Genomic DNA, 21,850 nt, shown 5'->3' on the forward strand with positions numbered 1-21,850 from the left:
TTTATAGATGTTCCAACAAATTGCATGATGCTAACATTATTCTTTTAAAGAAACGAAAATACCCTAGACTCTGTAAGAAAACAAGCTATCTTGACAGGATAATGGAACAATAGGCCGAAATAAAAATATATAAACAACTAATAAATTACTTTCAATCATTTGATTTCACAATTGGTGTGTAACTTCGCCTGACATTTATGTGTGCGTTACTTCGCCTGACATTTGTGTGTGCGTTACTTCGCCTGACATTTGTGTGTTCGTAACTTCGCCTGACAATAGTGTGTGCGTTACTTCGCCTGAAATTTGTGTGTGCGTAGCTTTGCATGACATTTGTGTGTGCGTAACTTTGCCTGCCATTTGTGTGTGCGTAGCTTTGCCAGAAATTTGTGTGTGCGTAACTTCGCCTGACATTTGTGTGTGCCTAACTTCGCCTGACATTTTTGTGTGCCTAACTTCGTCTGACATTTGTGTGTGCGTAACTTCGCCTGACTCAAATGAGAATTCGAATGCTACGCGGATTGTATAAAACGTATATACTGCATAGCAGTTAGATTTCGTGGATGGTGTGTTTTCGCTTAAGTTCCGTTTTCACTGATATCAGCGAATTCTAAACACCAGCAAATTATTCAGAAACACAGTGACATATGAACGATAGTTCATAAAAATTATGAGAATTAAACTTCTGCGAAAATGATCCGTATAAGGAACCGGCGCGAAATATTGACTGCGAATTTACAGCGCTGTAAAGTATATTAAAGAGTCTTGATGATAAATTTATGTATTGCACTTAAATGTAAAAGTGTTTACAGTCAGTATAAATACGTATAGTAGTAATAAAACAACGTGTTCTTGAGGATTGTTCGTTTTATTTATTTTCGGTCAAGTCCGGGGTAGGTTACGATCTCTAATCTAAATCAGGCCTTGTTAACGGACACTCAAGGCATTCAAACAGTATGAAGAATGACAAATAGCTTCATATTTTTATTAACAAAGATAAAGCTAGTCAGTAACAAATCAATAAAGCAAAAATAAACAATTTGATTTTTTTTTATATTTTTTTTATTTTTCAAGACATTTTATAGTACATAACATAATACAATCATATACACATTCACTCTGACATACCATATACATTATACATGTATATTAATTGCAATCATATGAAGTACATACATTTTTGATTTTATCGATTTGTCAAGGTAATTTATTTAGGTATGTGCAAGAATATTGAATTAACAGACAAGTTTGGATTTGTGACAAATCTTGCCTTAAAAATATATTGTATGTATTTGAACTTTAACTCAAATAGATACACCAATAAAGGAACTACGTGTTTAAGCCTACCACCACAGCGCAATCGCTAGCCCAATCCAAATTCTTAAGAAGCGCTTGACCTATAATTAAGCATACACGTACGTGTACCTATTCTATGTATCTAATAGGTGGTGAACCTGTGCAGACTATGACGCGATACCTGTATATCTGTCGATCACACTGGCTAGTGCTGAATACAGTTCTTACCTTAACCTTGCGGGTATTGTTCAACTATGTGAACTTAGCTATCATAATGAAAACAATACATTTAAAATGACTTGATTTCAAAATTATATGGTATCACGTTTAAGATGTTTTCCGAACCAATTGATAAGCAATATTACAAAAATAAATATAACTTTACTGGATAAACTTTTATTCAATATTGACATTAACATTTAAATTTTAAAGAAGAAGAAGAAGAAGAAACATGATTCTGATCACAAAGAGTACTTTTCTATCCAGCGTACCCGGATGTGATATAGGGGATGTCATATCCAACCTCGATACTTCAGGTATTCCGATCACATACGATCTTTACACCCCTGGACTATCTCATAGTAAAACTGGAGACGACAGAACAGAACAGTTAGAGCTATATTATAACGGTACACTGTGGTTGACTGTGTGACTTTGAAGTTTGGCATCACTCTCTCTCTGTAGTCTTCAAAGGAAAGAAGGCCAATGATTGGTTCAGATGTTTTCACCTGAACTGCCTTAAATTTTACTATAACATAGTCGTGGGGTGTAGAGATCGTAAGTGATTGTAACTCCTGAAGTATCGAGGATGTGTCGGATCTAGCCTGTGCGATAGATGCTGACGGTTGCATAGACATTTTTGTTTTTATTATTCCAAAGTGTATGTCTGTTGTACTTATAGATCTTGTAAATTGACAGCCGTATAACAATACAATGCTTCAACTGCCGTTATAACAAAAAAACTCTAAGTGGTGTTTTAAATAGTTTTATTATAATAAAAATATAATAATAGAAATGAAAAAGATATGATTTTGACAATCTGAATTTGGTTTTTGTTTGCAGTTTGAAAATGTAAGAGCCTGTATTTTATAGTAATTGTAACATTTATGTAATTTTTCAAGTTGAACCATACAATATTTTAAAGAATTATATGTTTTAATGTTAATAAAAAAACATGATTACAAATACAGAAGATGATATATTCTTATAGATTTGTCCGGTATTGTCCCTTAGGACCGTTTGGTAACGATATGCTGTTGAAATTCATGGGTACATAATGACTGATAAAGTTACCAGAGTACAGTAAATTATCATTTTCACAGTGATTTTTCATCGATCATCTCAAGCACATTCATTGCAATTAATAATTCTTCCTTTTTTCAAATTAGTATTTTAGACAAAATATCATCACAACAAAAAATGCGTATGTTTTTCTCTCTCACTTTTTCTTTTTTGTTTTTGTATTTTTCTTTTGTGGTTTAGGTTTTTTATATGCCTTAGAATCATCTTTCTCAATGTCAATAACTACTGCGTCATTACCGGCTTTGGGTGGAGTTTTACTCTTAGGCTTCACAGTTTCAGCTTTAGTACTACCTGAAGAGATTGCAGGATTATTTTTATTCTCTGTTTTAGGAGACGATTGAGACAATTTCTTTGCACCATTTTCAGCAACCGTTTGTGATTCAACCTCGGAAGTATTTTCTTCAATGTCAGAGAGTTTTACATTCTCGGCATTATCTCCGTCCGGAAGTAAAGGTTCCTCTTCCGGAAGTGGCGAAGCTGAGGGTGAAGATGACGCATACCCGGATGTTGAAGAAGATATGTCATTATCGTTATCCTTCGTCTGTTTGACCGAGCCCTGATCGTCTGGGGGTTTGGTGTCTTTTTCTGTTTCATCAGTTTCTTCTGTTTCCGGTTCATCTGTTTTTTCTGTTTCCGGTTCATCTGGTTTTTCTGTTTCTGATTCATCGTCGATATTCACGACTTCTACCGCTTTGCTTCTATTCATCTGGTAAAAAAAGTAGCAGATCTTCAATCAAAAGAAAGCTTCCGAAAAATTTAGTATCGCGGGCATTATATCAGTTACTATTTAAACGGACTTCGGTAATTTGTATAAGTTAATGGGAGAGTGGTCTTATCATTGCTTTTGTATCTTCATGACCTCTCATGGTATGTGGACGCTACTTACTTCCAAGAGTTATACAAACACTGGTTTTTATAATTATTGTCAAATAATTTTTTTTTTCACTTGCATCAAAATTATGTATGAGCATTATAAGTATTAACAGCATTAAGATACCTTTCTGATTTTTCTGCAGACTTTGCCTTTGACCATGAAGTCACACCAGTTAAACACCGAGTACCACCGTCTATCGGAGTACTGATATCGACCACCGATAGCTACTACCGGACCAGGACAGCAGCTGAAACATAACACAACTCACATTTTAACATATATCAAACACAATACCAGCTACCACCGCACCAGGACAGCAGCTGAAACATAACATAACTAACATTTCAACATATATCAAACACAATACCAGCTACCACCGGACCAGAACAGAAGCTGAAACATAACACAACTCACATTTCAACAGATATCAAACACAATACCAGCAATGCAACTTTTACATAATTATAATAGTGGGTAGGAATAGCTATTATACTCCATATTTCTGATAGTTACTTCCAGTAGTCGCAACATTATTCTTCAAAAATCTACGAATACATACGATGACCAAAAACATAAACAATACATTTATTGTGTTTTTATGATAGTTTTAGAAGCAGCCACTTTTTTCTTTTAAACTGATTTTTTTAGAAAAAGTCATCAGAAACTTTTTCTGTGAAGCGTTGAATCTGCCAAAAAACTAAAGGTAGTTTCATCTTGAAACTTTAGTGGGTAGGGGTAACATGTGTCCGGTAATTTTTCGCGTTCGGTAAGTCTGTGCATGCCTAAACGACGTCATTCCCTGCTGTCAAGAAAATAGCAAAGTTCGTATTGAAATGCTTTATTGTTATAATCAGTTAGATCAAATCATTAAATGTGTTGTTACACTACAGATATTTGATTTCCATCCCTATAGCTAGTTCAACAGCATTGTATTTATATAAACAAAATACTTTGGAATCAGCACAAGACACCAATAAACCTAACTAAATCATGTTTGGGCCTCTTTACAAAGTGAAATATCTCCAGAAAAAACCTATTCTACACATGCGCAGACTTTCCGGACATATTAACATCTGCAAAGTCGTGTAGCTAGGCACATTGTAAGCCTTTAACTCCAAGCGTTTTATTGGATATTTCATTTCTTTTCTCTTCTTTCAAAAGATAAAACTTCAACCTTCCTATTGGTGTACAATTCATTATATTTGGGCGAAAATAAAATTACAGAATCGGCAACGAAAGTCTTAGGTGAGCAGATTTACCTGTCTGCACTGTATACAGCTGTTCTGAGAAAACATAATGGGTTGACTGTGTAATATAATTCATAAAGAAAACATTGGACTTGTCAATTTTGTTATCTTTGATAAGAATTCCTATTTCTAAAAATCTGTATTAGAAAACAAGTTAATTATCAGAAATATGACATTTCACCAGAGCAGATCCTTCACGTGTAACGGATCGTTAACAATTCATTATCATAACGATATACTCTGTGAAATATGTTATATTTTTTAGATACAATATGCCTCTTAAATAGAATTATCATCAAATGTTTGCTGATCACTTACCCACATACATGAGCACATGCCAACAGACATGCAATCACACAAGCAAGGACTAAACACCCTCCAGATCCCATCACTCCGTAAACAAACCAGGTCGACCCTGAAAACTCAAAATATTCCATCTCGTTAAGTAGCACAAAAGTAAAAATTAATCTTGATCTAACTTTATTTTGAGTATCCTCTGAATCCAATAAAGCGAAGCAGATTCATTATGATATGTTTATTTGATCTCTGCAGTAGTCGAGTTGTTAGTGGAATCCGATATCCTACCACTACCAGCCTCTTTGTTGTGAATTCGAAAGTCTCATAGAACAGTGGCAGGGTTATAGGCGATGTTTTTTTCCTTTGTAAATACTTTCTCAACTTGTCATGTTCATAAATAAGGTATTAGCAGTCCGTTAAACAATATAAACAAAACATATCATGACCTCTTGTACCTCTATTACTATAAACTTTAATTTTTAGATAACTCTGAGATGTAGAATTGATTTAAATGGATCATGAGATCAAAAATTCTGGTTGAAAGGGGTCATTTTGAGAAAAGTGGTATATCAATGGATGGTTAATGTAGTTAGCGTCCTTTTAACATCCAGGGACATTTAAGAGCCCCTCTCGTGCGTGTAGTAGTGGTATGTTGCGAGTGTAAGATACACACGTGTTTTGGGAGATTGTCATATGTCCGTGTTGTGATAGTGGTCTTTTATTAGCGTTGTCACACTGAATCCCTACCACAGGAGAATCAATAGCTAATAAACTCACATTCTGGCGCTGCTTCTGTCGTTGTATTAGAGTCGGCATGGTAGTCCATGGAGTCACTGGTGTACTCCCCTAGGGAGACCAGACAGATGGGGTAGTCGGTCATGTTCCACACCCCATTATCACACTCTATGAATGAGTTCCCCTGCATGGAGTAGCCGCTGTTACAGGTGTAATTCACATAGGTAGATGAGGAGGATAGGATGGACCCATAGGCCAGTCTGGGAGCATCGGAACAGGTCGTCATCTGAGTAAAGTGAAAGTGAAACAAGCATATATGAATCATATAGATTAAGGTCACAGTTGTGTTTTGGTCGCATCTGAAAGAAGGTTCGTACTTACGAGCATGATGGTCAAACTGTAAAATCCTACCAAGGAAGACACCTAGCTTAGTTACAGGTACATATATTCATCTCAAGTATCAATGTTAGTATTTTTATTTTCATTTCTCATTATTGTAGGTTTTAACATAGTACAGGTATAACGCAGGACTAGGTAGGAAAATGATGACTTTTTCTCATATATCATTATTGATTGAAAGTGGAAAATAGATCAACAATTCAATTAAATTTAATGAATCAAATTTTTAAAAAAAGAATATAAATACAAATGATTGTTTCCTTACCTTGACTATATGGTCTGGTAGAGTGTGTAGACTTGGTTTATACCCTGTATACACACTCCGGTCTGACTTGCCAATATCCTTATCCTATAGCACTGTTCTGGCACAGCTTAGGAGCATTGCCTTACTGTTGTAGCACTGTTTACTTAACGAAGGCCATAAAATATACATGAATCAGCCAGCTTTACTTACACAATCATACATTTATAAGTGAATATTATACATATTTATCGTGGTTGTAGGTTTTTTTTTATAAAAATATATAATTTTGTTCTCTTAAATTCCTAACAATAACATGAGGAACAACTTATACTATATAGACGTATGTGTGACACACGGTTCTTCTGGTACTAAATGTGTGGACATATCTTATAGATAGATCTCTTTGTGAGGTTTACCGCAACTCAAATCAAAATAAGACTTGATCATTCAAGCAGGACGATCCTTGTATAAGGCCTAGTTGCATAGTAATTTTGTCATGTAGTTTTTAGTAGCGGTTCCTTTTTTGTATATTCTTCTAACAATAGTTTTGCTGCATCAAGATTGTGTGTTTTGTGTGTGTGTGTGTGTGTTTAAAAGACACACAAATCACATTTAAAAGTTAATATGCACCACACGATTGTTAATATATTTGCTAAGATATATGTTGCTCGAGTTGTGAGTATTACATTTTTGATTTCTCGTTTCGGCTGATTTTGGATTATCAGTGTCTTAGTAAAGACGGATGCTTCCCGTTTAAGGACGACTCTTTCCGTTATATCTTATTTAAACGGTGTAAAACAAAACCAATACAATAATGCTTCAAGGAACATTTATTAATCAAATCATTAACTCTAGGTGAAACTGCGATGTTTTCATAAATAATATTGCAAATATCAAGGTCAGTCATGTTGTGAAAACAAGAGCTCTACTTATCTATGCTGTTCCAATGACCACCCGTGCGTTCCATTTGCAGATACAACTGGTACGAACCCGATGTATCTGTAATGGAACATGCTGTACCAGCCGAATCGAACCGGAACAAGTGGTTCGTTTTCAGAAGCGTACCACTTGTATCCAAGATGGCGGACCCGAGATTCTTCATTTGTCACCGGAATGTTTTCTTGGTTGAAAACAAGGCGTATTCATATCCGATAAAATTACATGGATCGTTTATTTCAATGTGCACTGAAACTATTTAGGTTTTATTTTTATATCCATTTCATTGTTACCACCGAAAATACATAGCTTTTATATTCGAAGCGTATCTTTCATATGGGTGTCGCCATCATGGAAAGATCCAAACGCGTTCCATTTGGAGAAGCCGTATCACTTAAGTGCAACTGGTACAAATCCGCAAATGGAACGCATGGTTAGTCTGTCGCCTTGGTATGGTTTTGCGTACATAGAGCACCATGTGCATGAGATAGTATTTAGCGTTAATTGATCTCCTTCGTTGTATAAAGGATTCTTTTCACTTTATTTGATATATATATAACGAACAAGTCTTCATAATAAGTAAAGATTATTCATTGTATTTCCGTCATTTATTAATTTAATAAATGACATCATTCTCTTCAAGAATGTGGAGTTTTTGTTACAGACATCTATGGGATTTAATGAAGCAGATCTAAAATAATATGTTTGAAATGGTCCACGAATCGATCACATATAGCCGATTAGAAGTGCACCATGACCCCGTTTGTTAATTCAACGGACAGTTGTGACCTTTTTACCAGCTGTAGGTAGAACAAAATCCTCCAAGGTACCGTCCTTCTTTTTTGAGGTAATTTTAAACGTCTTTTTCTTTGAGATTTCAGTGGGTCGAAGAAAATGTGATTGTTGGACGACATCGTTGCCTTTGTTCTGTATGAAATACAAGTAAATGGGATCTTTTTACACTTTCTACACTGACTTGTGAAGTATGTTATTGGTAGACGATGTAAATTCGTATATGATATATTTTACACTTTCTACACTGACTTGTGAAGTATTTTTTATTGGTTGACGATGTAAACTCTCACAAAGGATATACCTGCAGTCATTATCGGATTGAACATTTTAAGGATGTATTTTTCTGAGGTTTCAGTCCCGTTGAAGTCTCGTTTCAACATAGATCAAAGAAGTTATGATATTTTCAAATATAATTTATCAGTATCTGTAGCAAGTTTCCAGTTGCAAGTTTTGTCAAAAAATACATTTTTATTTTTAGTAGATTTTCTTATACGGGGATTTTAAGAAATGGCTCATTTTGCGGCCATTTTGAAATTGCGTCTTTTTTCGCTTCAGGTAGAGCCACAGTTTTACCATTTTTGGCTGAAATTGTTTTTACTTAAATCACCACTGCGCAAGCAGTTTCAGCTGTATTGAGCCAATTTTTGCTGCAAATCGTTACTAAGTTCGTTGTAATTAAAATACTGTTTTGTGACTTTAGTTTTACATTTAATGGTGATTTTGGAACTTTTATTTTTTACTTTAATATACTGAAAAATAACAAAAATTCAAATGGAGCAAAAAAGTAAGCACAAGGACCCCTTATTTTTCTTCCTGATATAGAAAGAGCAACCCTTTCCCTATTTATATACAAAATATTAACAAAAGTTTAATACTGGAACTTTTTCTATAAGGGGTTAAATTTGGCAAAAATGGCTGAAAATGGTGCATTTTGTAGCTCAAAATTAAGGGGTAGGGGTAGCATATGTTGTTATTCTGAGAAAAACTATTTGCCTTATTAACCAAAACTGGTAAATTTTAAAAGAAGACTACTAGAAAATGAATTCTACAAACATCCATACATATCAAACACCTCATTAGGAAATTATGACTTTAATCTTTATCTTATACAGTCAAAACGGCAAAATTCCCATAAAATCCAATATTTTGGCAACTAGGTATCTTTGAGTGGCAGTAGCTCAAAAACGAGCACACGGACATATGTTTTTTTATTCCATTTTCTTTTATCGTATGAACTCCCTTTTCCAAAAATCAATATGAGAAAAAAAGTTTAATACAAGAAAATTTTGACTTCTCAGAGGAGTACATCCTTGAGTTCAAACTTTGCTACCTTGTAGCTTGATGATACGTTTTTATCTGTAAACAGTTTCGTCAGGTTGGTAAGCATGGGTTATGTTATGATATGTATTACACAACCAGTCATGTTTCCATCACTATACTATGTGTACACTGCTACCCTCATCAAACAAAATGACCAGGCATCGTAAGTACATGAAGATCGATCTTAATTTCGCCACTACTGATTATAATACAATGTTATAGTGTTGTAATTGTGTCGAATTGACTCGATATTTCTACCCTTTACCTAATACCAGGCCCCAAGATCACGAAATAGTTTAAAGTCTATAACAGTCTTTGTCATAGTCTAAGCCAATCAAAAAAGACGTTACAAAAAGTTACGTAATATTTTATTGGCTATGTCTAGACTTAAGTCTAAGATTGTTTCATGATCCTGGAGCTTAAACATATACGAGAGTCCACTACGCATAGTTTATAAACATTCATGCGATAAGCATAACGTATAATGATACATTTTTAAAATTCTTGTTTCCTATGTTTTCTAACTCGACATTCGTTCTAATAGTACTATTAATAGTACTAGACAAAAAGTCGTAAAAATTGTTTTATCACAATATGAGTTCCAGATTTGAAATTTGCATCTACTACAGACATTTATTTAAAATCAAAGATGTAACAACAACTGAAAATCAGCACATTTTGGCGTGTTTTCACCCTTATCTCCCAAGAATTTGTAGGGGAGCTAATAAAAAAAAAAACATTTTGTTTCAAAGCAATTGTTTACCCTTTTGCATCAATAATTTTTGTTAACAACCCATATCCTTTTAGAAACTTCAGACTACGACCTAAATCAATTTTGTAAGATGCAGCAAACCTTTTCCGGTTTGACAAGTGTTGACGTCTTTTTCTTCTCCTTCTTCGGAGACGTCCGGATATGCATCAGTGGCATCGTCTACAACAAAATTGTTGTTAAGTTACAACTTTATTATTTTCAGAAAACGTCAAAAGGAAAACAAAGTTCATGTACTGTACAAAACGAGGACAAGCAGATGCGGATTATCCAATAAAACTTAATTCTTCCACTTCTTCAGTTTAACATTTCCTTTTTCTAGTGTTTAATACATACATTTGTTGTCTTTCTATTAAAACTATTTTTTCGTATTTCGGATTTTGAATTTTACATTTATAATCTTTTGGGTATTATCGAAATTTCAAATTACCCTCTCTTTAATTGTGAAACATGTGTTTTGATTGGTATTTCAGAAAGGATTTCTTTTGTAGTAATAAATTGAGACTTCAATTCGGATCCCATTAATGGTTGTAATATCTACGGTAATTTAGATGACAGAACCAATATAAAGCCGACTACTGTCACAAATCACTTACCTTGTTACTGTAAATCTCTGTATTTAAAACCTGACTCCTTGTGCAAATCAATGGTATTTAACAAGGCAAGATGTAAAGCAAGTATGAACAACTCCTTGGCAACATTATTGTTTGTCCTCGCGTCGTTAGGCTTACAGAAATAAGCACAAACGTGACAGATTCTGCTGATACAACATTTAATTATATTTAAATACCTTTAGATCTATCTACAGTCAGTACGAAACGTACCTTGTAACCATTAACCAATATAAAGGTCCCATCGATGGTCCCACTCTGTATATTCACCAGGTACTAGGACTAGTATATGCCAACTGCTCTTTTGAGAAAATTGTGTCACCAATTAAAGACAATTGATTTAGTGCCTGTGTACTTAGACTACAATACCAACTGCTCTTTTGAGAAAATTGTGTCACAAATTAAAAGACAATTGATTTAGTGCCTGTGTACTTGGACTACAATACCAACTGCTCTTTTGAGAAAATTGTGTCACCAATTAAAAGACAATTAATTTAGTGCCTGTGTACTTAGACTACAATACCAACTACTCTTTTGAGAAAATTGTGTCACAAATTAAAAAGACAATTGATTTAGTGCATGTGTACTTGGACTACAATACCAACTGCTCTTTTAACAAAATATGTGCCACCAATTATGAAGACAATGTACGTCTCATTGTACAATAATACCAACTTTTGTTATCAGTTCGTCAATACTGATTTAAGGAAATGATGTCATTAAGTCTAAGCACGAATCTCGTTGATAGCAATAAGAACCTAACCGCACAGAAATCTAATTTTACGCGAGTCTGTCGACTTCTTGTCTGCGCTAGTTTTATATTGATACACTGATTTCCATTGTTTATTTCAAAATACATGTTATTCTTCGTGATGGTCACGTAAATTGGTCTAAAAGTTGAGCCTGTTATTGTTTATTCAGACTGCCATTGAACCCCGTAGTTTTTATGTGGTGAGAAAATCATTAAAATATATATACCTGTTCCATGTTTTACAATAAACAGCTACAATTATGAATAAATACAACATGAAAATCATTGTTTTTAATTTCATATGTTTATATGTAAATATCATGAAGAAGTGTTCGATGAAGCAGTTTTACTATAAAAGTATGCAATGACATATAATGTGTTAATTGTATTTATGTATATACCATTGTGTTAATTAGATAGCCTGAACCCAATTCTGACTCCAAAATGTCCAAGTAGCCATCGGCAGTTTACACAAACAGCCGTGTAAACATAAATGGATATTCATTTCTGCGCATAAAATGTAATTGTTTTGAACATTTCTTTAAGTTTCTCTCTGTTGAAAAGTCAAACGTTTTCTATGACCATCTATTTTCTAATTTAGTTTTTTTTAAAATATGTGTTCAAAGCAAAGGTGAAAAGGGAATAAGTATCTTGTGCTGGTGTGCTGGTGTGAATCAATGATAGCTCTTTGACACTATTCGTGATTTTACCGGATTTCCATTTTTATGGCCATACACATGATAATATTAAGCTAACTGGTTGTCTCAGGACTATGACTATATGTATTTGCATAATTGACAAAATTTGTGTATTCTTTAAAATTTGATTCACACTGTCAGTCCAATCTATTTGCTCAGAAAAGCAGCATATGCCAGCCCTATCACGTATATTTTGAAGATCAAAATTCCTAATTTTTCACACAATCTTTGACTGATTCAACACTTAATATAGAAATGTCTGTATATAACATTTTCTAATATTTTACATATTAAAAAGGTTTCTGTTTCTCAAACTCACATAAGAAATGATGGTCTTGATTTGTTGTGCATTTACTACGCTAAAACTGATAAGAACCAACCCCCATTTCCAAAACCAATAGGTTTTAATTTTGTACCTTATTACTTACATTTTCATCGCAGTGAACACTTCAAAGGTAAAATTATGAATAAGAGTTATATTTCATCGAGTGGGATGGGACTTTCGATATTTCTTCACACTCGTAAAAAATATCATAATTTCCACATCACTAGATAACATAAAGCTTTTATTCGTCAAAAACATGGAATATTCTATTTATTACATTTTTACGTCTCTATTCTAGGTATAAACTGATTTCAGTACATGCATTTTGAACAATCTGCCGCCATTTTCCTGCTGATTAATTTAGTTTCACACATAGAGCACTTTCGAGAAAAATAACATTCTATATAACCATGTAACATCGAAATTTTGGTTTGATGATTAAGAAAATGGTATTCCGGCCAAAACGATATCTTCAATGAAAATGCTATGTTTTGATTGGTCAATATAGGGTGAAAATATAAAAATGATATATTCACTCGAACGAAAAGTACCCCATATACATTATTTTCATCATAAAACCTTTTATTTCACTTTGAAAAATGTAATAAATTTATTTATTATTATTTAAAAATCCAAATGCTGAAAATTGAATACATAAAAATATTCTATTGAATAAAATGTTATCTTAAGTGATAAACGAGTGTTGCGAAGTGCTTTGCTATAATAAAACGACACGTTAATCGAAATCACCCGTACTTTTGTCATTTTTACAACCCTGTAACGCAATTATATCTTGAATTGTTTCTAAACTAAGAACATTTGTATGTGTAACTTAAAGGCCCACTACCTTTCCGGAGCAAAATTTAAAGGTTTCGTAAAAAACAATCTGATTAAAATTCAAATCCTTATAACCACTCCGTTAAATAGAGGATCCGACAATAACCCATAAGGGGTCATGTCCGGATGATCTTTTTACCACGTGTACTTCAAATCAATACAATTTCGACACCTTGCTCCGTCACTTGATTACGCCATTTCGTCCCAGTATACATATACATTAAGCTTTCTTGGGCTCTTTGGACGAGATGACTACGTACACGAAAATAATTCGGACAGCTTTTTAATTTTTTTTCGTCCCCAGTCAAGAGTCTGGCAGCAGCAATTTGCTATTTTTCAAAGGTCATTAGAACGTGACCCCTCATTGGATGTTGTCAGGTCCACTTATCAAACGTAGTGATAATAAAAATCTGTATTTTAATCAGATTGCGTAAAAAACCTTATCAACATAAAAAAATACATATCGATGGCGTAAGATGGGGTAACAACACCAAACACATGCAAGATTTCCTGCGTAATATATGATAACTGGCGTAGGCGCAGTGATAGTCAACTACCGGACGGTTTTAGAACGACGGCGGGAAACATAAGACGACCCGCGTTATGAAAATTTACATTTCATTTATTTCAATTAAATTGTTCAGAAGATGATGATAAGTTTAGTATTAACAGTAAGATAATAAATTTTGCGACTCTACAAAATTATCGATCTACATTCCCATTTTAAAAATTAAAAGCCGTTTCGGAAAGGTAGTGTGCCTTTAATATATTTTGTTCGTTCGAAAATCCTGTCCAGACTTATTACCACAAGTCCTCCACCTCTGTTTCGCAGGATCTAATCGCATGCTGAGCAGTTGCCTAATACTGATTACTGGTCGGTGGTTTATCTCCGGTACCTTGGCTGTTAATATGATGCTTAACAATCAATCAATCGTACATTTATAGCCAATGAATTATTTCTGTAAGTAATGCATATTATACAATTAAACTTGAATTTGATCAGATGATAAAAGTAATTATATGCCATTTCTACATATCTTTGAAGGGTTTATCGTAATGTAATCAACTAGCATGCGGGACTCATAATCTCCTTATCAAAAATAGCCTAACCACAGTACGCCATGAAGACAGTAGAGCAATACCTCTCATTGTAGACCAGGAGCACAAGACTATGGGACAATACAATCATTCAGATGATTGGTTCTATAGTATTGTTCACACAGACGGGCCAAGCATAACCAATAATACAGAGTGGTATATGGAAATCGGGAATCAACGTGGTGTTTTGACGCAAAATGAAGAAATGGATCAGAAGATACAAACGAATTATGGCTGTCGATGAGAGAAATCGATAAGGTACACACGATATTTTTGTTAAACGTGAGCTAGAGGTATTGGAGTTTTTCCTTAATTATTTTCTTTATTTGGCAAGAGACCCGAGGTTCAATTATTTTTTGTTATATCCACACTCGTGGAAAATAATGTTTTGATATTTGATTTTCCAAATGTCCAACCTTATTTTTTGATTTTGAGGTCATTTTGTGTACAAGTGTAACAATTAATTTATAAACTATTCATAAATATAATTATACATAACGTATTTATCTAAAAATCTGTCAATGCTTAATTTTTTGAAGCCGATACCTACAACTTAGATTTACTGAAATTGAATTACCTGAAAATGGCCACCGAATGTGGAGACCCACCGACAATCCAGGGGGCAGATATACTGGCTATAAATACCACAGCTGTGGAGTACAAGTGTAACTGGGGGACAAAGATCCAGGGATATGATGTGGTGCTGTGTGAGTACGGAGCCTGGAGTACGGAGTTCCCGGTCTGTATGATCAACTGGAGGACCCAGGAACTGACGGGCGAGTTTAACTACACCAGCAGCTTCAAAAGACCCGAAAGTAATCTTTCTCAACTTAATTTTATTTAGATACATATATGTAGTAGCGAATAATAGCTGTATATCGTATGGGGAATCTATAAAGATGTAACCAAGTGCACAGGAAGATGGCGCGCTCTCTGTTGCGCATGCACATCTCTGAAAATCTGGTATAAACATTTCTTTGACGTAACCGGAAGTCCAAAGCATGCGTTGGAGTACAACATTAAATAATATGTATTTAACAATAATGCATCTACATAAACAAGTCTTAGCTTACCCACGATGTCACCGGATCAAATACTGAGAGAATTATATGAAATTAGAACACAAACTGTATCAAGAACCACAGTCATACTTAGAAAAGGAACTTGGAATTTTTCTTAATACAATGAATCAACAGTAGACCATCCCGATGTTTTTCATTTTTTTGGACTTTTTATTCATCTGAACATTGTCAGACTATTGTATTGTTTTCCAGTTCCTAATTGGCTGATAACGATGTGGGCAATATTTACCATGGTGGTATTTTTATCATTCTTGGCCTGTTTCGTCTTACTCTGTATACGACTGTGTTGGTAAGTAGACATGTTAGTGTGTCTATTTCATCGTTATTTTTAGACAACGAGGCTTTATGATTCCTTTTGATAAATTACAATTACTTCCAGAACGACTCGGCAAGTTTTTATTGAATTTCATATTCATGTTTTATGATTGTACCTTGAAGATTTGTGTTTAGGTAATGTTGTATTGGAGATCCTTATATCTTATAGTATATATTATATGATGCTGTCTTTAGTATTAAAATCTATATGATATATAAGTATTGAAAACTTACATTGAAAAAAATAAAACATTCTACATTTGGTTTTTTTCCAAATTGAAGAAGAGTATTTCATATTTAGGTGTTTTGTTCATGCTGTAAACCTACTTTGGAGACCATTTGATATCCAGGAGCTTTCCACTGAATACATTACTGATTGTTTTATGTAGGTGCTGTAGAGGGAAAGCCGTGTCGTTCGGGGGTACATATCGATATTCACAGACCTGGGTCACCCGGAACTTGTGTTACTGCTGCAAGTTTGAATACAAACCGGTATGTCATTGTAAAACATTGAAATCCTAGTCTTATATTTTTATTCCTTATAAGAGCTCTTATGAGGCTTTGCCTTAAATTCATATTAGATATATCTCAATTGTCTTATTTTTTCAAATCAGAATACTTAACAACGAGTATACTTTCACATAACACAGTTTTTATCAATTCAAACATTAGTTCATTTATTAAATCAATCAGATCAAATACATGTCAATCTACTCGTATTTATTGAAATGTGATAAGGGTTGTTTGTTATCTTCAAATAACATAAACTAGTTTATAATATAAAAAGTCCAGTATAAATATCTAAGCCACATTTAATTCCAAAGCTATACATTCTATACCAAATTGGCTATCTTAACTGTAAGAGTTTGTTTATCGAAGACCTTATATTTTGTGTTTGAGAACTAGTTTTATTAATACGTAGTTACATGTAGGAAAATGTCGACATAGATGGTGTTTGACTTAATGTCGACATAGATGGTGTTTGACTCAATGTCGACATAGATAGTGTTTGACGTTATGTCGACATAGATGGTGTTTGACTTAATGTCGACATAGATGGTGTTTGACTTAGATAGTCTCTTTGGGGACAATATCAGTGATATTGATAATGCTATGGCACGGTACAACGTGGTGTATGTGGATGATTTTTTATCATTTCAGGTACCAAGTAGAAAGAAAATGATGCAGATGATGATGGAAAAAGCTAGGAAGGAAACAGACAACGAACCCGACGATATCTCCCTGTCCATGGAAGAGAAACAGTTTAGGGTAGACCAGGTAGAAATAGAAATATACCAGGAAGAGGCGAGGAAGGCCGCCGAGGCAGAGGCGAGACAAAATGAAATAGCCCAATTACAAGCTGCCAACGGAGAAAATTCTGAAAATGGTACACCTGAAGATGATAACCCTAGTGGCGGTTTGCTAGGCTAAAATATTAATTATACACATAAATAAATATAATCTACCTGAGTTTGCTCTACATAACATCAATGTGAAGATAATGACTTTACCGGTGTATTGAGGAAAATAACAATATCCATAAAATTATCTGGTGTTCAAAATCACAACTTTAATATGTGAGAAATATACCAGGGATCGCACTGGGCAGGTCGGGCAGGCCATTGGTCTCTATTTGTAACAAAGGCCACTACAAATTCAGAAAATTTCATTTTATTTCTTTCTAAATGGTACCTTTTGGTCTGAGTATGACCCCCTCTGAAGAATACACATTCCTTTGATGTAATGTTTGCTATTGTGATAAGCAGTAACACACCCTGGTAGGTTTTACAGAACTGTTCGATTTAGATCTTGACTAGTGATATACCGGCCACTCATGCAGGTAAGAGTAAAATCGTTAAAAAGAAATTTTACTCAGTGTTTTTTTTAAATTATTTTTAATTTGTCATTCTAATTGCTTTTATCAACGTGCTGTATGAAGGTGTTGTTTCAAGTATTACTCGATTAGACAGAGAAAAAATATGTTTATACACGATGAGAGCACATTACTTAAAGATACAGTTGCCTTGGTAATTGCGTTACCTTCGTATGTAGTGTTAAAGTCTTAATAGAAGACACAGATAGTAATCATTTGGACTGCTTTAATCTATATACCAACAAAACGTGTATGATTTTTTTTTTACTATTCAAATCGATATTGTTTATTCATTAAATATTGTTTGTTACGATAAGTTTACCATCTCATTAAATATTGGTTGTTACAATAAGTTTACCATCTCATTAAATATTGGTTGTTACAATAAGTTTACCATCTCATTAAACATTGGTTGTTACAATAAGTTTACCAGCTCATTAAACATTGGTTGTTACAATAAGTTTACCATCTCATTAAACATTGTTTTGCTCCAATAAGTTTACCATCTCATTAAATATTCGTTTGAACATCATAACCATCTCATTAAATTTTGATTGTTACAATATCATTACCATTTCAATAAATATTGATTGTTACAATATCATCACTATCTCATCAAATATTGGCTGTTACAATAAGTTTACTATCTCATTAGCTATTGGCTGTTACAATACCATTACCATCTCATTTAATATTGGTTGTTATAATAAGTTTACCATCTCATTAAATATTGTTTGTTACGATAAGTTTACCATCTCATTAAATATTGGTTGTTACAATAAGTTTACCATCTCATTAAATATTGGTTGTTACAATAAGTTTACCATCTCATTAAATATTGGTTGTTACAATAAGTTTACCAGCTCATTAAACATTGGTTGTTACAATAAGTTTACCAGCTCATTAAATATTGGTTGTTACAATAAGTTTACCATCTCATTAAACATTGGTTGTTACAATAAGTTAACCATCTCATTAAACATTGGTTGTTACAATAAGTTTACCATCTCATTAAACATTGGTTGTTACAATAAGTTTACCAGCTCATTAAACATTGGTTGTTACAATAAGTTTACCAGCTCATTAAACATTGGTTGTTACAATAAGTTTACCATCTCGTAAAACATTGGTTGTTACAATAAGTTTACCAGCGCATTAAATATTGCTTGTTACAATATAATTACCATCTCTTTAAACATTGATTGTTACAATGAGTTTACCATCTCATTAAATATTGGTTGTTACAATAAGTTTACCATCTCATTAAACATTGGTTGTTACAATAAGTTTACCATCTCATTAAACATTGGTTGTTACAATAAGTTTACCATCTCATTAAACATTGGTTGTTACAATAAGTTTACCAGCTCATTAAATATTGCTTGTTACAATATCATTACCATCTCATCAAATATTTTTTGTTTAACTACACGGGAAACGACTTTTCTGAGCTTGTAATGAAACAAGATCTTGTAAACAATAATCAATTGAAATATCTCATCAAAGAAAATTTGAACTACGCTCAATATGTTATCTTGTTCCGCATATATCGATAATCACTTTATTTATTCTCAATGTTCACAATTTTGTCTATGAGACGTATTTATGTTTCTAAAACTTTTGACAAATGTTAGACAACAATATGATAAAGGTATTTGTTGTTGTTGACATACATAATATTCGTATTAAATTTTGTATGATTACTGTTTATTAATAAAAAGGAATAATATAGATTAAAGTATACACATGATTTGTTTTCCTTTTGTTATCACACAAGGAAATTTCTTTGTGTAGTTAATGACTAAACAATTGAAAACCAATAGAGATATCAAAATATGTCAAATGACACCGTCAAAACAGTTTGGCTCCGCCAGGCCGTTAATTTTCATTGTTTTCAAATGATGAATGATTATGATTTTATACCTTTTTCCATAATTAGCATTACACATTTAGGTCGTTTTGGTCAGAGGGTTCAATAGCCATACGATCCTTAGCTCTTGTCTTAAAATAAAGTAGATGGGAGGTCCTTTGTCCCACTCATCCGGCTACTTTAGATTTACACACTGATAATATTGTTGAAATGTTATTCTTAATATTAGTTGAATAACTATTTAGAAAACTTCGGCTTATATCCCATAGTTGTATGTTTGTCAAATTAAATTATCACGTGCCTATCTATTCGTGTCATTTGATATACATGTAACTGATCGGAGTTACATACGAGTACAAAAAGGTCTTTGTTTAAAACAAAAACAAAGGATAAAGCTTGTGTGTAACAGGTCAGTCGTAAATAATGGATGTAATCTGACAATACTGACATTTATCGGTCATCTATTCTGGCAAGGGTATAATGTATATCTACAAAAAGTCTTTATTTTTAAAATTATTAAACTAATATCTTATATTATTTTAAAAAAAGTTGTAACTGAAGTTAAAACTTTCAAGGAAATATGCTTCTATTTCCTAATAGTTTCCTTCAACAAACTAAATTTTCTATTATATCATACTGTATATAGAAGTTAAATTTTGTGGATGGGTTATTTTCGCTATATTCGCTTTTTCGCTGAAATCCGCGAAAGCGTAACTCTAGTGAAATATTTAGAAATGTATTAACTTACCCATTCATTGAGGTACCAAAGAACAATGATTATAAAAAAAACACTATCTAGGAATCGGTGAACCTCGAGAGGTAGCCTCCACGAATATACCACGTATAAAAACGAAAAATATTAACCCTGCAAATTTAAATGTTGTACAGTATTTTCCTTAAAAATATATATCAACTAGCTCATTTTTCGTAATATCAATATTCTTATAAATCTAGGTATGATCACTTAAGTGTTAAGGGAATGGAGGTGACAACGACATCTAACAGTCAACGGGAGGACACAACTTGAGTTAGTAATTGGTTAGTTATAAGCAATTAAGGATATGGTTAATCTTTTCGTCGTAAAAGTTTTCATCCATTGCTTTTTTGATATAGATGTATACTTATTTAGATTTATGGTGAAATAAAATTTACAGTTTGAAACATACCATGTCATTTACAGATTAACTTGAATAGAATTATATGTCAGGGAAAATAAAAATATAAAACAAAAATCAGAATGTACTCTTCAATAAACCCCATCCTCGATACTCCACGGATTCCGATCACTTACGATCTCTATACCCCAGGACTATCTCATAGTAGAACTGAAGGCAGGCCAGAGGAAAAAATCTTCTTTTTTTTTCACAGTACAAATATTTTATTCCCACAGCTGTGTATGATGTGTATATGCATTTGTGGCATTGCAAAAAATGCATATACACATCGGTAGTTTGTTGAGAGCTGCCAGGGTTGGGGTGCCCTGGGGTCAACTCCCCGAACAATAATGTCCTCGCACAGGAGGGCTCTCGCACAGCATGCATCAATTTAAACAAAAAATATAATTTTTTAGAGCCATTATAGTTAAAGGGGAAAAAGGAAAAACTTTTTAAAAAATTACTTGTGTACTGAGTATTATGTTCACATTAAAATTTGAATTTAATTGTTTTGGTTTAATGTTTGTAGTGGTGTGAATAAAATATTTGTATATACAAACAAAATCTAGCACAAAAAGACACACACACACACACACATATATAAAGAATTATAGACAATACACAAACAAAACAAAAAAGATTCAAATCATACATATTTAAGTACTACAACATAAAACATCATACAAACATGGTATTGATATATATCAAGAACTATTCAAAAATATATTTCCAATTGATCCATATTTGATCAAATTTCTCAATACATCCATTTTTAATTGACATCTTTTTTTCAACATCATATTTTGTTAACAAAAAATCACTCAAACCTTGCATATTTATGTTGGTTTTTATTTCTTGATACAGAAAAAATATAAAACTTCATATAAAGAATAATAAAATTGAGAGGTATTGAAAAAAATTCAGTCTCACCAAACAGTATTGTTTCTAATTTAAATTCCACCACATTATTAGTTTTTTTCATATATTTTTCTTTTCATATCTTGCCATATTTCAAAAGATCTTTG

At 33.1% G+C, this 21,850-nt stretch overlaps 2 protein-coding genes across 2 annotated transcripts; one reads left to right on the forward strand and one right to left on the reverse strand.

Annotated features, from left to right (window-relative positions):
• Positions 1-894: 894 nt before the first annotated feature.
• Positions 895-6,766, reverse strand: LOC138304874 (uncharacterized). Its single transcript, XM_069245226.1, has 5 exons — positions 6,413-6,766; positions 5,791-6,034; positions 5,035-5,131; positions 3,593-3,716; positions 895-3,301 (listed from the first exon to the last, which is right to left on the reverse strand). Exons 2-5 carry the CDS (start codon positions 6,032-6,034, stop codon positions 2,732-2,734), a joined length of 1,035 nt encoding a protein of 344 aa, XP_069101327.1. The 5' UTR covers positions 6,413-6,766; the 3' UTR covers positions 895-2,731.
• Positions 6,053-21,520, forward strand: LOC138304876 (uncharacterized). Its single transcript, XM_069245231.1, has 6 exons — positions 6,053-6,186; positions 14,479-14,789; positions 15,071-15,346; positions 15,806-15,902; positions 16,318-16,420; positions 17,090-21,520. The coding sequence occupies exons 3-6, from the start codon at positions 15,115-15,117 to the stop codon at positions 17,357-17,359; spliced, it is 702 nt and encodes a 233-aa protein (XP_069101332.1). The 5' UTR covers positions 6,053-6,186; positions 14,479-14,789; positions 15,071-15,114; the 3' UTR covers positions 17,360-21,520.
• The last annotated feature ends 330 nt before the right edge of the window (positions 21,521-21,850 follow it).

Source organism: Argopecten irradians, chromosome 12 (assembly GCF_041381155.1).
Source record: "Argopecten irradians isolate NY chromosome 12, Ai_NY, whole genome shotgun sequence".
Classification (NCBI taxonomy): Eukaryota; Metazoa; Mollusca; class Bivalvia; order Pectinida; family Pectinidae; genus Argopecten; species Argopecten irradians.

What these genes read in the sequence shown, in the direction of transcription:
- LOC138304874 (XM_069245226.1), bottom strand. Translation starts at nt 6,034, where the DNA reads ATGACGACCTGTTCCGATGCTCCCAGACTGGCCTATGGGTCCATCCTA. An exon ending in GACAGAAGCAGCGCCAGAAT is followed by an intron (nt 5,132 to 5,790) that starts GTGAGTTTATTA and finishes TTGAGTTTTCAG; the next exon opens with GGTCGACCTGGTTTGTTTAC. An exon ending in TCTGCAGAAAAATCAGAAAG is followed by an intron (nt 3,302 to 3,592) that starts GTATCTTAATGC and finishes TTTTTTTACCAG; the next exon opens with ATGAATAGAAGCAAAGCGGT.
- LOC138304876 (XM_069245231.1), top strand. Translation starts at nt 15,115, where the DNA reads ATGGCCACCGAATGTGGAGACCCACCGACAATCCAGGGGGCAGATATA. An exon ending in CTCTGTATACGACTGTGTTG is followed by an intron (nt 15,903 to 16,317) that starts GTAAGTAGACAT and finishes TGTTTTATGTAG; the next exon opens with GTGCTGTAGAGGGAAAGCCG. An exon ending in GCAAGTTTGAATACAAACCG is followed by an intron (nt 16,421 to 17,089) that starts GTATGTCATTGT and finishes TTATCATTTCAG; the next exon opens with GTACCAAGTAGAAAGAAAAT.